A 16776-nucleotide genomic window follows, 5' to 3' on the forward strand; every position below is an offset into this window, starting at 1 on the left:
ATCAGGGTCTTTTCCAGTGAGGTGGCTCTTCATATCAGGTGGCCAAAGTACTGGAGCTTCTGCCTTAGCATCAGTCTTTCCAATGAATATTCAGGGTTGATTTCCTTTAGGATTGACTGGTTTGATCTTGCTGTCCAAGGGACTCTCAGGAGCCTTCTCCAGCTCCACAGTGCTCAGCCTTCTTTATCGTCCAGCTCTCACATCCATACATGACTACTGGAAAAACCATGCTTTTGATAGTGCACAGTTGTTGACAAAGTGATGTCTCTGCTTTTAGACATGCTGTCTAGGTTTGTCATAACTTTCCTTCCAAGGAGCAAGCGTCTTTTAACTTCATGGCTGCAGTCACCGCCTGCAGTGAGTTTGGAACCCAAGAAAAACATTCATTAAACACATACAGACTCTACTTAACAATTCATATAAACTTAAGAGCAAGAACCAAATTAAAATAAATACAGGTCAATCAATAAAGTCAATAAATTTCAAATTAAGAAACAGTCATTTTGTGTGGCAGAAGATGAGGTTCCCGAAACTAAATCACCCCTTAAACGTGTTCGGGTGTTTGCTGTTGTGACACCGATGTTTTGGGCTGGACGTTGCACTGGACATGCCTGCTCTTGCCTCACTGGGTAAAGCGTTGCCCTGCCCACCGTTTCTCTGCTGGGAGCCTTACGCCGCACTCTTTGTTCACAGAGACCCCTGTGCTTCCAGGAAACGAAATTAGCTGACTTGGTGTTGGCACGTCATGAAGACGCATGCTCATTCAGGCAATTAATTTGGGTATGAGTTTATTTTTATGATCAGAATATAACTTTATTAATGTTTATCGCCCAAATAATATGAATAAACAGGGAAACAAACAGTGAAAAGGTATTAACAATTACAATTACAATAAAAGTAATACTTTCCCCGTACTATCCGGGCTACAACCAGTCCCTGGGTATCATTACTCTGGACCATTTCTGATTTTAATTCTTCCGGTGTTTATTTCTGTCACTGTAATATTACGTTCATATATCGACATTCACAGACTGCCTCCCATCCAAGTAGAACATTTAACTCACATTTCCTCCTGCTTCCTTGTCTCCACTCTGGGTTGGAGAAACTATCAGGTTATTTTCAGTTCCGCTAGACGGGGGCGCCCAACCTCCAGGCCATGGGCCGGTACCTCCTGTCACGTCAGCGGCAGCATTAGCTTAGAAATAAAGTGCACAGCAAATGTGCTGGATGTGAATCATCCCTAAACCATCCTCCCGCACCCTGCCCTCCCCCATGTGTGGAATAATTGCCTTCCATGAAACCCATCCCTGAGGCCAAAAAAGGTTGGGGACCGCTGCTCTAGAGATCTGTTTCATAAGTTCCTATGAAAACGTCTTTGCAAATCCATTTCTTGTTCTGCTGACCTTAGTGGAGTCTCCTGGCTTCTCACCAGACAAGAGAGAGAAGTTAGTGCCCACGCGGTCTTCTGCTCCATCCTGCGTGGTCCCTCCAGCTCTTTCTCCCAGCTCTCATTGGTGACGTGTGCACCGTCCCACTTAATAAAATCTCCCACCAAACGGTTGGTTTTAAAATGGAAAATTCTAACACAACACTGTAAATCAACTGTCCTTACAAAAAAGAACACAGATCTTTAAAAGCAAAAGCGTTTTGCTTCTGTATTGAAAACAATGAACTCATCTAAGTATCAAGAATGGGTTGCAGCTTTACCATTTACTACGAAGCCTGTGGACGCTGCTGCTGCCCCCAAGTCGCATCAGTCGCGTCCGACTCTGTGCCACCCCGTAGACGGAAGCCCACCAGGCTCCTCTGTCCCTGGGATTCTCCAGGCAAGAATACTGGAGTGGGTTGCCATTTCCTTCTCCAAAAGTCTATGGATAATCACCTAAAAATCTGTGAAAAATTAAAAAGAGAAGTTATTCCAAATAGATAAGTAAATTTTTAAATGGATAATTTATTTAAAACATTGACAATGTTTTGCTTAGACATGTATTTTCTCTTTAAAACTTGACAATGCAGACAAAGCCAGAGAGAGAGAAATTGTAGTACTTTGTCACTAAGCAGCTTGTCTAGAGGCATTCAGATCAAATAGACTCTCCGATAGCTGCAGCTAGTTTATTCTTACCTGGACCTTGACTTTAGTAAACAGACCCGTTTTCTTAGCAATCCTAATGGATTGTTTCTATTTGAAATTAAAAAGAAAAACTATCTTCATTGCAGACAAAATGAAAAAATTGTGTAGATAATGCTAATACATTTAGGGGTAGTTGTAGAAAGAACATGGAATACGAGGTCTATATTCAAATATTAATTGTATTTCTTAGGCACTAGCAGCAAAACTTTGGAAATTGAAATCTTGAAAATGCTAGGTGTATTACTTGCCTGGGCTGACCTAATGAAGCCACAGAGCGGGTCCAAACAACAGAAATGTATTTTCTCACGGTTCTTGAGTCTTTAAGCCCCAGGTGAAGGGCCAGCAGGGTTGGTTTCTAGTGTGGCCTCTCCTCCTGGCTGCAGATGGACCTGGTCACTGGGTCTCACATTGCTTTTTCTCTGCTTGAACTTGCAGGGGGAGAGAGAGAGAGAGAGAGAGCTCTGTCTCTTGTCCTGTCTCCTTACAAGGAGACCAGGGCTACTAGACCAGAGCCTCACGTTTACAGTCTCATTTTACTGCCTCCTTCAAGGCTCTATCACCAGATACAGTCACATGCAGACTCAGGCTTCCACATGTGCATTGGAGAGAGAGGAGTTGGTTCAGTCCATAACACCGGTACATATGGACATCTGATGCAAAGAACTGACTCATTGGAAAGACCCTGATGCTGGGAAAGATTGAGGGCAGGAGGAGAAGGGGACGACAGAGGATGAGATGGTGGGATGGCATCACCGACTCAATGGACATGGGTTTGACCTAACTCTGGGAGTTGTTGATGGACAGGGAGGCCTGCTGTGCTGCAGTCCATGGGGTCACAAAGAGGCGGACACGACTGAGCAACATGGATATCTTTGCTGTGTATTATTTTGCCTACACAGTCTGACCTCTGGCCTTCAAAGATTTACATCCATCCCACATACAAAGTATATCCACTCCGTTCTGAGACCCCAGAAGTTTCAAACTATTCCAGAATCAATTCAAAGTCCAAAATTTCATCAGCTCAGCAGTCCCAAATACCATCATCAATGAGTTATGAGTAAGACTCTGGGTGTACTCTATCCCGGGGCGGAATTCATCACTACTGTGAACCTGTGGAACTAAAGAAATAAGTGGTGTCTTCTCCTGAAAGTGATGGTGAGACAGGCATAAGGTAACAGTTATAAGTATTTCTGTTCCAAAAAGGAGAAATTTGAAGGAAAAAAGGGGTTACCAGTTCCAAAGCACTTGTAAATTCACTTGGACATACTCCTGTGTGTTTAAAGTCCTGGAAATAATGGTCTGCAGATTGTAACTCTCTCCTCTGGGGGCATGTTTCTTCTTCATGAAAGGCAGCATGAGTTTGTAGCTGAGTAGGTTTATCAGCATATTTCTTGTCTGAGGAGGCTGGAGGTCTGCCAGCCTTCTTTTATTTCATAGTCTCTGTGTCCTTTTCAGTCCAAGCTGGCAGAGCTTCTGCAGAGATACAATTCTTAAGAACCTGTGGGTTTCCTATGTATGTCATGGGGATTCATTCCATTAGACCAGAGACCCCTCCAGAGGAGTTAGCTACATACTCCCATCTCTGTGTTTGGCTTCTGCTGAGATGGCTGAAAAGATTATGAGTTACACAGTTAGGCTCTTCAATGAGATTTTTATGTGACTGAACACCCTGAGATTCTGATCTTTCTGTCACATTGGCAAAAGTATGTTAAGCCACATCTAGTGAAGTGAATTTCTCAACTTCCGCATGTTTTACAGTCTGGATAAGAGGAGATAATTCTCCAAAGGAAATACAGAAATAGCCAATAAGCACATGAAAAGATGCTCAACACTATTAGGTTTGAAACATTATTCACTCATAAAAAGGAATAAAGTGCTGGTACATGTTATTACATATTATCACATGGAAGAAACTTGAAAATGAAATTACCAATAAAAAAAGATAAGATATTGTATGATTCCATATGAATTACTCATACTAACCAAATGTATAGATACAGAAAACAAATTTTTCATTGCTTAGGATTGGCAAGAAGTGGGTGGACGTGGGGAGTGACTGCTAATGGTGATGGAATTTTAGAGAGGAATAATGCAAATCTTCTAAACTTAGATCATAGCGTTGCTGTTGTTCAGTTGCTCAGTTGTGTCCGACTCTTGCAACCCCGTGAACAGCAGCACACCAGGCTTCCCTCTCCTTCACTGTCTCCTGGAGTTTGTTCAAACTCATGTCCATCGAGTCAGTGATGCCACCCAACCATCTCCTCCTCTGTCGTCCCCTTCTCCTCCTGCCCTCAGTCTTTCCCAGCATCAGGGCCTTTTCCAATGAGTCGGCTCTTCGCATCAGGTAGTCAAAGTATTGGAGCTTTAGCTTCAGCATCAGTCCTTCCAATGAATATTCAGGACTGATTTCCCTTAGGACTGACTGGTTTGATCTCCTTGCAGTCCAAGGGACTCTCAAGAGTCTTCTCCAGCACAATTCAAAAGCCTCAGTTCTTCAGCGCTCAGCCTTCTTTATGGGCCAACTCTGTGAAAAAAACCATAGCTTTGACTGTGTGCATCTTTGTCAACAGAGTGATGTCTCTGCTTTTGACTATGCTGTCTGGGTTTGTCATAGCTTTTCTTCCAAGGAGCCAGCGTCTTTTAATTTGGGGGCTGCAGTCACTGTTCTCTTGATTTTGGAGCCCAAGAAAATAAAATTTATCCCTGCTTTCACTTTACCCCTTCTGTTTGCCAAGAAGTGATGGGACTGGATGCCATGATCTTAGTTTTTTGAATGTTGAGTTTCAAGCCAGTTTTTTTCACTCTCCTCTTGCAACCTCATCAAGAGGCTCTTTAGTTCCTCTTCACCTTCTGCCGTTAGAATGGCATCATCTGCATATCTGAGGTGGTTGATATGTTACCTGGTTTAAATGTCATTGTTCCTAAGCCATTGATAGTGAAGCATAACTAAATTTATTCTTTCATTAGGACAAGAATCTACTGAAGAAATATGAGTAGTATGTACAGCAGACATCATTATTTATTGTACTTTTTCTATTAGAAGAGAAGAGAAAAGAAATCTAGTTGGAATTATTGGACCCAACCTGTAACCGTATCTGGCACAGAGCGCTCATTTAGCGCTGACATGCAGGCACAGTGAAGGGAAATGCTCCCTCTGTGTTCACTGAGCTGTTTCCTTTTCTGCACAGCTGTGTTAGGATGCTTGTTAATGGAAAAGGCTGCAGTGACTTGCTTCTCAGCAAACTCTGTGTCATTGGAACTTGTGAATTAACAGTGCAGATGCTGAAAAATAAAAACTTGATTTCCACGTGTTCTTCCATGGCTGTCTGTATGGAAACGCACACAGATTATCAACGTCTACGGACATAACACACGAGTTTCCCAGTGACTGATTCTGAGCATTAGAGTGGTTTTGCTCTGCATCTCAGGCTGGGGTCTGTCTCCCTGTGGATGTACATCTGACATGCCCACCACTGTCCTTTTCCTCTCGGGTTTTGAAAGCACTTAGTGCTTGACATCACCCACACTGTTCACAGTGGAGTGACCACTTGCTGCGTGCCCGTCATTGTAGGGTGCATTCGTTGGGATCTGATTTGATGGCCAGGTTTTTTCCAGTTAAGGAAATGTATGCCTTGAAAACTTTTTCCCAATCTTTTCTTTATTACAGAAAACATTTTCACCTGGAGAGCAGTGTTCTGTCAAGATCATCATAAACGTTACCTGCGTTTTGTGATTTTATTAGCTTCCTGGCTCTGGAATATGTTATGAGCAAGCCAGATTCTGTGAATAATGTCAGTATTTAAATTCTCCTGCAAATATGGTTAATGCTGGCTTTACTGTCCTCCTGCACACCTTTAGAGAAGCCACTTAACCTCTCAGGAGCTCGGATCTACTTTCCATAAAATGGCTTTCCTTCCTCCTCCTTGCAGGATTGAGAGGTAGTAATTGTCAGAGTCCTCCAAACACGGTGAAACGTTTCAGAGTTGTCACTGTACATCACAAGGACCCAAAGAAACCAGCCCCTCAAAGCAGGACACCAGCTTAACACACGTGAGACCTTGACTCTGAAGAAATAGAAATCTATTAGGCACAGCAGAAAATGACTGAAAAGTTGTTTTCAAAATTATCAATTTGAGAAAAGAGCTTGGAACCTAAGAGCAGATGATCTTGATAAAGCTAATTAGGAATATTAGGAATTAAAATTAATTATTTAGAAATTTAAAACAGCAAAATGAAAGAGCTTGACACACAGGAGATAAAAATTGAGCTGAAGAAATAATGCAAATCCTCCCACAGACATGAAAATGCAGGAGACCTGGAGGTTCCTGGCGAGGCCCAGCGGGTCTGGAACGACGGAGAGGCAGCCCTGAATTGGACGGTTACTGATAGCATTCCTGATGCCGAGAGAGGCAGTTCTTAGACTGTGAAGAGTACTGACTGGTGAGCAGGATATTTAAAGAAAAGCCACAACTGGACATTTTTCTAATGGAATTTCAGAATATCAAATATGGGAGACTATGCCTTCCTCGCTGGACATTTTCAGCGCACACTTTCTACTGCACCAACACCGGCCCACTCAGTCTCCTGAAAACACTGCAGGCATCAGTGGCTTCACGGCCTTGCAGTCCTCCCGGCTTGAACGTTCCTCCGTTGTGTTATCTTGGCCAGCAGGGTCTTTTCTCAGCTCCCTCCACTTTTTGCCCTGCAGCCTCCTCCTGCACAGCAGGTGCAGCCGCCCTCAGCCCTGTCACCCTCGCAGTGTGGCCATTCTGTCCGCGCTGGCCCCATTTCTCTGCGCGATTCTGAGAGTCAGAGTCGCTTCCAGGCTGTTCCGTTTGTGGCTCTTCGGGGCTCAGCCTGACTTCTGAGCATGGCAGTCCCTCGTGCTTGTCCCCTCCTCGGAGGATTTTGGAATGCATCAGGCTGTACGTCCGTAGCTTAGCGCCTGACCGTGTGAACAAGCCGTCAGGCTCCGGAGAGGCCAGCGGAGAGTGTCTTGAGGAGGGAGGGCTGACTATTGACAGAAACACCTGTCCCGGCTTGAACGGAGCACTTTCTATAGTAATGCTGTAGTATAGAGTAATAGTATAGTAACAGCATACAGTAATGCTGTCACTGGAGAAGGCAGTGGCACCCCACTCCAGTGCTCTTGCCTGGAAAACCCCATGGATGGAGGAGCCTGGTGGGCTGCAGTCCATGGGGTCACTAAGAGTCAGGCACAACTGAGCGACTTCCCTTTCACTTTTCACTTTCACGCATTGGAGAAGGGAATGGCAACCCACTCCAGTGCTCCTGCCTGGAGAATCCCAGGGACAGGGGGAGCCTGGTGGGCTGCCGTCTACGGGGTTGTGCAGAGTCGGACACGACTGAAGCGACTCAGCAGCAGCAGCAGCAGCAACGCTGCCACTGTAGGCTCTCCCTATTTAAGTCATAGAAGATTTAACGTATTTAACAAAAAAACCCAAGGAAGTAGTAGTTTTTTAAAAATAAAACACATTTTTGGTGGTCCAGTGGTTAAGCCTCCATGTTTCCAATGCAGGGGGCATGAGTTCGATCCCTGGTCAGGGAAGTTCTGCATGCCATGCAGTGTGGCAAAAAAAAAAAAAAATCAACTTTTTGTTTTGATGAATAGAACAATCGTTTGTGAAAAGAAAAACTTCTCAGAAAGTGAATAGATCGGCTTTTCACATTTGACCCAAAGTTTGTTTAAATGGCAGTCTTCCATCCTTGTTGGGCTTCCTATGGATACCAAAACGCGGAGCTAGATCCATCCCTGCATAGAAGTGTTTACTTAGATAAAATGTAAGCTTTACTATGATTACTTATTTTCTGACCATGTATTTGAGTGTCTGACATATTTACTCTTGTTCTTGCTTTATTTGTTGTATTTTAATTGAAATATATTTGATACTGTGTAAGTTTAGGGCTTCCCAGGTGGGGCTAGTGGTAAAGAACGTGCCTGCCAGTGCAGGAGACGTGAAAGAGGCGGGCTCGATCCCTGGGTCGGGAAGATCCCCAGGAGGAGGGCGTGGCAGCCCGCTCCAGTATTCTTGCCTGGAGAATCCTGTGGACAGAGGAGCCTTTCAAGCTACAGTCCACAGGGTCTCAAAGAGTCGGACACGACTGAGTGACTAACACACAGGTTTAAGGTGTGCAACATGTTGGTTTGATGCATTTATATGTTGTAACCGGACACGACTGAGTGACTAACACACAGGTTTAAGGTATGCAACATGTTGATTTGATGCATTTATATGTTGCAACATGATGCCTTTGTAGGATCAGCTAACACCCTCTGTAAGGCCACATGATTATGTTCTTTTTTAGGGTGGGAAAAATTAAGATCTAGTCTCTTACCAAGTTTGCTGTTTATAGTACAGTTTTGTTGTCTCTAATCACTAAATGTGCATGAGAGCTCCAGGACTTCTTTATCAACTAGTTGTAAATCTACTTCTTAATTACTAGTTCACGGTATAACTTTATTAGATCTATGTCTAGTAATCTTTAAAATTTTCATTTATTGTCTGTTTTCTATACTGAAATGCATCATGCTTGAAGCAGTGTATCTTTTTTCGAGACTGCTTCAGAGGCAGATAAGAAAGTCCTAGAGGGAAGAACTAGGATTGGCTTTAACATGCTTTGATTGGCACCTAGGAGAGCTCCACATACCATCACGTCTAGCAGGAAGGCCACCTCAAGCCTCATCATCCTGTACATTTCAAAAGACTTTTACACGCACTAATCCTATTTGATATGCAAGATACAAGGCAGTGTGCAATGTTTCTGCGAATTTCAGTAATCTTTCATGCCCAGGGAGGCCACAAAAAAGAAACCATAGGAGATGTAACAAAATCTATATGCTAGAATCCTAGAAGCTTTGAGGATTTCATTCAGAGATTATCATTTTTTCATTCTGTAATATAAAAAAATTTTTTTGTTTCCCCAACCTGCCACAGACTTTGAAACAGAAAGCTGAAAGAGGCAAAGGGTACTGTTGAGGGCAAGCACTATGACAGCCCAAGAAGTGAAGGCTGGCTCAACAGCCAGAACTGGAGAGAAACAGACATAACAACCAAACATCCCCGTGTAAAAACGCGGTGAGCTGAAACCACCTCACGCAGGATGCACAGACCTACACACCCTAATTAACAGTCATGATAACCCCACACAGCAGCCCAGCACAAAACCAGAAGAAATGAGGGCCTGAATCTCCAGGAAAAGGGCAGCAAAGGAGGCATCTTTTATTTCACAGAGCAGGGTCGTAAATAAACATTCTACGTAAATGATGGACATCAAAGTTAAGATAAAGAATGTCTTGTTAGTATAACAGCAGCAAGGGTGGTTTGATGTCCTGTCCAGCGCAGGTCTCTGGGGGAGAGGTATACTTGCTTTACAATGTGCTGTCAGTTTCTGCTGTTCAGCAGCGTGACTCAGCTGTAAGTGTGTACACGGCCCCTCCCTCTTGAGCCTCCTCCCACCGCCCCCAGCCCACCCCTCTGTATCCGCAGAGAGAGATGGCCTCCCCAAGCCAAGCTCCTTGCTTAACGCGCAGCTTCCCACTCGCTGTCTGTGCACGGTAGTATGGCTGTGTCAGTCCCAGCCTCCTGGTCATCCCATCTCCTGCCCCCACCACTTCCACACCTTCTGTTCCCTGCGTTTGCGTCTCTGTTCCTGCCCGGCTTTAATCTGCTCAGACTCACAGGTCAGAAGGTGGACAGCCTATTGTCTTGTCAAAGTAGATGAATGAATTTTTGTGCCTGTAATGAGAGAACCTCTCTGAGGCAGATCTAAATCCCCAGAAACTTCAGCCTTAGGAAGTAGGATAAAAGCTGCCAGGTTCCTAAAGTCTCCCCGCTGGTGTCATTACCTGAATACCTCCTCTTTGGATGGATGGTCAAGTCTTATTCCGGGTGCTTACTCCCAAGCCTGCTGATCCAGGGGAGGCGGGGAGGTCAGAATCTGGTAGTTTGCATGCAGAATTTGGGGTATATCCTTATCTGGAGGACTAATCCCCAACCTGAAGGCAGCCAGGAACGAGTGAGGCATATGGGGAATAAATACCTAAGGAACGTGCTACTTGTTTTTGGATTTCAGGCACCCAGTGTGGTGTTTGCGGTTGCCATTATGAATGCTTAATGAATGACTGGTTACATAATACAGTTGTGATCCCTTCTGTTTTTTTTTTAACTATTTCCAGCTTATTGCTCATCAGTCAGTTTTTCAACAGTTATTTACCGTCATATCTAAGAAATACGGTTATTTACGTTTTACAGGTCGAGAGGGCATAATGATGCCATTTTACTGTACTGAGTCCCCTTACCATAGCTTTGATAGCTTTGTTCTGATTGTTTAGTCCTGCAGACACGTCTGATTTTTTTGTGACCTCGTGGTCTGTAGCCCACCCACCAGGCTCCTCTGTCCGTGGGATTTCTCAGGCAAGAATACTGGAGTGGGTTGCCATTTCCTTCTCCTGGGGATCAAACTGGCATCTCCTGCATTGGCAGGCGGATTTTTTTTTACCACTGAGCCACCTGGTATTGATAAAAGCAAAATGCATGCCTGGCTTTTGTTCAGCACTATGTATAGAAATTATGTTTAACCCTGTATACTATTTCGGGGTGGCAATCAGAATGTTTTATGGTCCTCTTTTTTTTAACCAAGGAATAAAATTTTTTGTCTCTGCACCTTGCTCTTTTCTAGTGGAAGATAACAGTCTGTCTCAAAAGAAGAAGGTGACTGTGGAAGACCTCTTCAGTGAAGATTTCAAAATCCACGACCCCGAGGCTAAGTGGATAAGTGGTGAGTCCTGAGTGCATCTGGGGACTCACGCTCCTACTCTCTGCCCCTCTTTGAGAGCTTGGGTTCTGTCATCTGCCTTTCACCGTCTCTCTCTGGCTGTAGAAGTGGGTCCACAGAGCTCTTGCTCTGGTCGTCATCTCATCATCATTCTAAGAAAATGTGTATCTGGTCAAATCAGGCTGCTCCTTCATGAGAAATGGGTCTTCGGTGTCGCCTCCGTGAATCCGTCTTCTCAGACCCAGACGTGAGATGTTGCTAAGCAACAGGACAGGGAGAGACACAGCTGAGCCTTCCTCCCTTCTCCGCATTTCTTTATTCCCTTTTGTGCTCCTCTCACTTTCACTCCCGGCGAGGTCCAGGCACCAAAAGGAACTGAAAGGATTCTTCTAGAATGCTACCCAGTGAAGGGAACAGTGGAGTCCAGTGCCCACATGCGGATAACTTAATCTTCCTCTCGAGTTTTAGTCTAGATGAAATCTTGTTTTCTTGTTTGGGATTTTTTTTTTTTTAAACCACAAAGCAATATAGACCTGGAGGTGAAAGGCAGTTTGTTTACATTTGTTGGTTCAAAATAGTCTATTTCCTTTAGTTGGGTCTGAAATAATTCTATACTGCAGTCCTGGGGGAAAAAGATGTAAGTGACTGCTCCCCCATCCTCTGCAGGCTTCTCTGCATCCCTCTTGCACAGTCTGGTCCTAGAACCTCTCCAGTTATCTCCACAGATACTGTTTTCGTTTCGTCTTAGCCTCCATGGGATGCACTTGAAAACTGATCCTCGGGGCAGAGAACCTTTGTAGTGGAATACTAGAGGTCTAGTTCACAGCCTGGCTTTTATCATAAATGAGGCCGAGAGAGGTTGAGTGACCTTTCTGAGGTCATAGAGCTAGTTAGTGACACAGCTGAAGCTGGGAGCCTGTCTCCTAACTTCCTCCCCATTTTGTGCTCTTTCCACCGATACTTTGTTGAATGACACTGTGTCCTATTTTCTCGCTGTCAAGCTCCTCTGAAATGCCATTTATGCTTTCCGAACTGTCGAAAAGCAACCAGCGATGACTCTTTGCCTTCCGTCTCCCACTGGGCAGTAGCTTCTCCTTTGTCCTTCACTGCGGCTTCCGTATTAATTTCTGGTTCTTAGATTTGCTTATTTAAAAATGAAAGGAGTGGCTGAATCTCAGAGGGAATGTATTTTATAAGAGGCAATTGGGAAGAAATGAGAGCAGCGTGCTGTGAATACCAGTGGGAGGCACACACGGAAATCCAAATCATTGATGGAGCCAAGGTCTTTGTTGTTGGACGAAATACTTTTACCTTTGGTGCTGAGGGGACTTGGCTTCGGCTTCCTGTTTGTGTATACCCATCGCAGAGGAAGGGTTGAGCACTGATCGCATGCTCTGGGCCAGACCTTGGGAATAAAACTGTCTTAAGGAGCACAGCATCATTCGGGAGACAAACAGAGCGACCAATGGCAGTCGTGACACAACATGCAGGAAGGATGTGATTTCCTCGTTCTTCCCAAGAAGGAATTTCAAAGATGGTGCATACACTTGGTCTCAAAGGTACAGGGTTCAGAGGCAATCGGAGGGGGGGCCTGCAAAGACCCCATGAGTGCTCAAATAATATAGGCAAGCCTTTAGAATAGAGTGTCCATGGCCTCCGGCTCGGCCTGCCTCAGCATTCCATATGCAGACAATGTAAAAAGTGTAGGCAGAGATCTGGAGACTCAAGGGCACCCAAGTTTCTACAGGAACCCCGCAGTGGTTGCTGTTATAAGGCGTTGGTGTTTCATGAACTACTTTATGCTGCAGAGGCATGGAGCTGGTCCTGAGATGTGCTGGCTTTCTGGCCAGAATTTCATTCTATCCGCAAAGTTGGGAGTTAACACAAGCCGTCAGGAAGTGGCCTTGTGCCCGGCAGAAAATGCCCAGCAGGTTAAATCTACTCATAAGATGACCTGTGGTTCAAAGAAACATGCCTTTTATGTCCAGGAGCTTTTGTAAGAGGAGTCTTTCTTTGTAATTGTAGGCCCAGTGTGAAGTTTTGTTGTGGGGTAACCAAGTGGTCAGGTCTCCCCAGAGACCAGGCACCATCAGAAATCTAAGGGAACATAACTATTTCCTCCCCCAACCCTATTTTCTAGCTGCCCCCTCCTCCTTTCACTGATTCCTCTTCCTGATCAGTCTCTTTCTTCCTGCTCCTTGAAGATGCAGTAGCTTAAAGTGAATGAAGTGACTTTGTGGTGACTAACTGTGCCTTACACTGTGAGTTTTACAAATGCCATAAAGAATTCATTCATTTTTTAACCTTACAAGTCTAAATGTGAAAACCCAGGGAAAGAATCCTACATTTCGTAGGATTGTGGATTGCCGTGGAGCTGAGATGAGCTTTAGAAATGATCAGAACATTAATTCATTTAATTAGTGTTTATTGAGTGTCTACACGGAGAAGGCAATGGCACCCCACTGCAGTACCCTCGCCTGGAAAATCCCATGGATGGAGGAGCCTGGTGGGCTGCAGTCCATGGGGTCGTGAAGAGTTGGACACGATTGAGTGACTTCACTTTCACTTTTCACTTTCATGCATTGGAGAAGGAAATGGCAACCCACTCCGGTGTTCTTGACTGGAGAATCCCAGGGACGGGGGAGCCTGATGGGCTGCTGTCTATGGGGTCGCACAGAGTTGGACACGACTGAAGCGACTTAGCAGGAGCAGCAGCAGCAGCGAGTGTCTACAATGTGGCAGGCAAGTTGCTGGACCCCCAGAAAGACATGCTTTTGCCCACGGAACAGTTTCCCTCTGGGTGACTTGGAGTCACCACCACCACCACCACCACCATCTACCACCATCATCACTACAACAGCCTCATTCTTCTCCTCTTCTTCCTCCTTTCTCCTCTGTCTGCACTTCCTCCCCTTCTTCTTCCTTGCTGTCAACATCACCACCACCACCACCACCATCATCACATCACCATCATTATTATCATCACCGTATCACCACCATCATCATCACCATCATCTACTGGGGGCTTCCCATATCTTAAGTTCTGGGCTAAGTGCTTTGCACACTTTAAATCAATGAATTCTCACAATTACCATTATTCACTTGGCCTTCCCGGGGGGCACTAGTGGTAAGGAACCCACATGCCAATCCAGGAGACATAAGAGACGTGGGTTCAATCCCTGGGTCAGGAAGGTTTCCTGGAGGAGGGGATGGCAGCCCACTCCAGTACTCTTGCCTGGAGAATCCCATGGACAGAGGAGCCTGGAGGGCTACAGTCCATGGGGTTGCAAAGAGTTGGACATGACTGAAGCAACTTGGCACACACATACACCGTTATTCACATTTTACAGATGAGGAAGCTGAGCCAATGGTGTTTAAATGACTTGATCAATATCACACGGTTAATAAGTAGCAAAATTCAGATTCAAACCTATAAACAGCTGCACTGGTGTCTGTAAATAGCTACATTGTATAGAACCAAAGTCTGCAGTCAGTCTCTTCAACCTCCCTGGCTACATTGTGTGTTTAACCAAGACTGTAGGTTATGAGTATTTCAGAATTATTGCCATTCCTTAACTTCTCTATTTTAGGACTCCTTATTCCCATGGTGCCTCTGTTGAAATAACAGAACACAAGTGATCAAGAAAAATGGTGCAATTCCCCAAGAAAGCAACTTGACATTTTTAGTGAACATTAACCATTAAAGTTAACAAACGTATTATCTTCAGTTTAATATTGGAGTTAATCATGTAGAACTAATACATTTTATTTATCAGGGAAAAAATGAATTGGAGTTACATTTCTCCTCACCCCCTGTCATCCTGGGGACACTTTTTTGATCTACCTTTTCTGAAAGTGATTGGTGTAACAGCCTTCTAGTTCTCCCGTGTCCTAAAGCCCTTGTACACCTCCCTCGGGTATTTGTTGCAGCTAAGGAAACGGCAACCCATTCCAGTGTTCTTGCCTGGAGAATCCCAGGGACGGGGGAGCCTGATGGGCTGCCGTCTATGGGGTCGCACAGAGTCGGACACGACTGAAGCGACTTAGCAGCAGCAGCCTATTGAGATGTATGGAACAGTATAGCTGGCAACATCTGAGTTCACTCAAACTCCCACCTGCAAAGGAAGAGGCCTGTGCTTCCTGCAATTACCCAGGGTGTGGTCACTCATTTGCTTAGTTGAATAAACTCTTCTGTCTTTTGTAAGTGACCACACTGGACTTCTCAGCCTTCTGTACCTCTGACTGTGCTGTGCTGGGATGCTGTGATATGAGGTGGCCTCTGTGATGCGCTCTTAGGTTACTTCAGACGCTTAAGTCTGTTTACCTCCATAGATCCATCTTCCTGGGCTCTCCTTGTCTACTCATTCTTTCCAGCTCCTAGATGATAAATCGTTTCAGACCTTCTTCTCTTTCCTTACCCCTCCAAACCTTCTTCCCATTCTACTTCCCATCCAAACCTACCAGGAGAAAGAAAAAGAATACTCCCACCATCTCACCTCCTTACCCGCCAGTGTCTGCACCTGCCATGCGCTCTGCGCCTCCCCCAGCCTGAAACCACAGTGTGGCCTGTCTGCTCAGCCCCCAGAAGTTAGGGGTGAATGTGCCTTGCTTACTTGAGGAATGACTGCAGCACATATCTCCTTTCTTCTCTCTATGTCGGTGTTTCATCTCTGTGTTAGATTATTCACATCATCAAGCAGATATACTGCTGCTTGGGTCTCCAAAAACACGCGGAAGGCTCAGCTGGGCTCCACCTTCCCCGCCAGGTGCTGCCCGATTTCTTGTTCCTCTTCACAGCTGGAAACGGGTGCCCCTGTATCGTCCCCAGGTACTCCTCCAGCTCTTGCTAAGCCCACTCTGGTTAGGCTTTCACCCGTACGACTCCCTGCCCCTTCTCTTGTCGAGGTCACCAGGAGCCTCCAGGTTGCTAGAGTCCACCATCGCATCCCAGACCTCTGCTCAGTCTGCCCGTCAGCAGCATCTGACACAACCCACCCCTCCCTCCGCCTGCACCAGCTCTCTCACTTGACCTCCATGCCGTCACGTTCTCTTGGTTTAGTCTCTACCTCCTGAGCTGCTGTTTCTGACTTCTGATGTTGGTGGGCCTGGGTCTCAGTCTTCCCCTTCTCTTTCGGTGTCTACACTCACCCCCTCCGAGTTTTCATCTAGTCTCATGACTTAAAATATTCTCCGCCTACTGATGACCCCTAACTTATTCTCCAGACCAGACCTCTCCCCTGAAGTTCTCAGATGTCTCACAGACATACAACCCTAACTTTAATATCACCAAATATGAGTTCACCCCCTCCTCGCCAAAATAAAAGCGGCCGCACCATCCACGTGCTAAGTTGCTTCAGTCCTGTCTGACTCTGTGCAGCCGCATGGACTATAGCCCGCCAGGCTCCTCTGTCTGTCTCCAGGTAAGAGTACTAGAGTGGGTTGCCATTTCCTCCTCCAGGGGATCTTCCCAACCCAGGGATGGAACCCCCATCTCTTATGTCTCCTACATTGGCAGCCAGCTTCTTTACCCCTAGCGCCACCTGGGAAGTCCCATCCACAGCCACTCCCAAATCAGTTGATGAGAAATTTGTTCTTCTGTCAGAACAGGCTGAAAGACTTGGAGTCATCGTTGTCTCCACTCTTTTTCGTGTACTTCATATCTAATCCATCAAGAACTTCTGCCAGCTCTGCCTTCAGGATACACAGTGTCCGTCTTACCCTCAGACACTCCTGGCTGACATCTGCCTTTTTGTCTCAGTTCATGTAAAGGATGCAGGACTGGAGACAGGCGTGGCGTCAGGCAGGACCAGGCGCCATGCTCCTCAGTGGCCCCTCAGGCCAGGGCTCTG

The 16776-nt window shown here is 45.5% G+C and overlaps 1 protein-coding gene across 2 annotated transcripts in view; it reads left to right on the forward strand.

Annotated features, from left to right (window-relative positions):
* Positions 1–16776, forward strand: part of DPP6 (dipeptidyl peptidase like 6) — a 787207-nt gene that overhangs the window by 427813 nt on the left and 342618 nt on the right. For both annotated transcript variants that reach the window (XM_070368978.1, XM_070368979.1), the window contains exon 3: positions 10832–10930. In XM_070368978.1, the coding sequence (XP_070225079.1) occupies positions 10832–10930 (99 nt within the window). The remainder of the gene's footprint in view (positions 1–10831; positions 10931–16776) is intronic.

The sequence above is a fragment of the Bos mutus genome, chromosome 4, assembly GCF_027580195.1.
Source record: "Bos mutus isolate GX-2022 chromosome 4, NWIPB_WYAK_1.1, whole genome shotgun sequence".
Lineage (NCBI taxonomy): Eukaryota > Metazoa > Chordata > Mammalia > Artiodactyla > Bovidae > Bos > Bos mutus.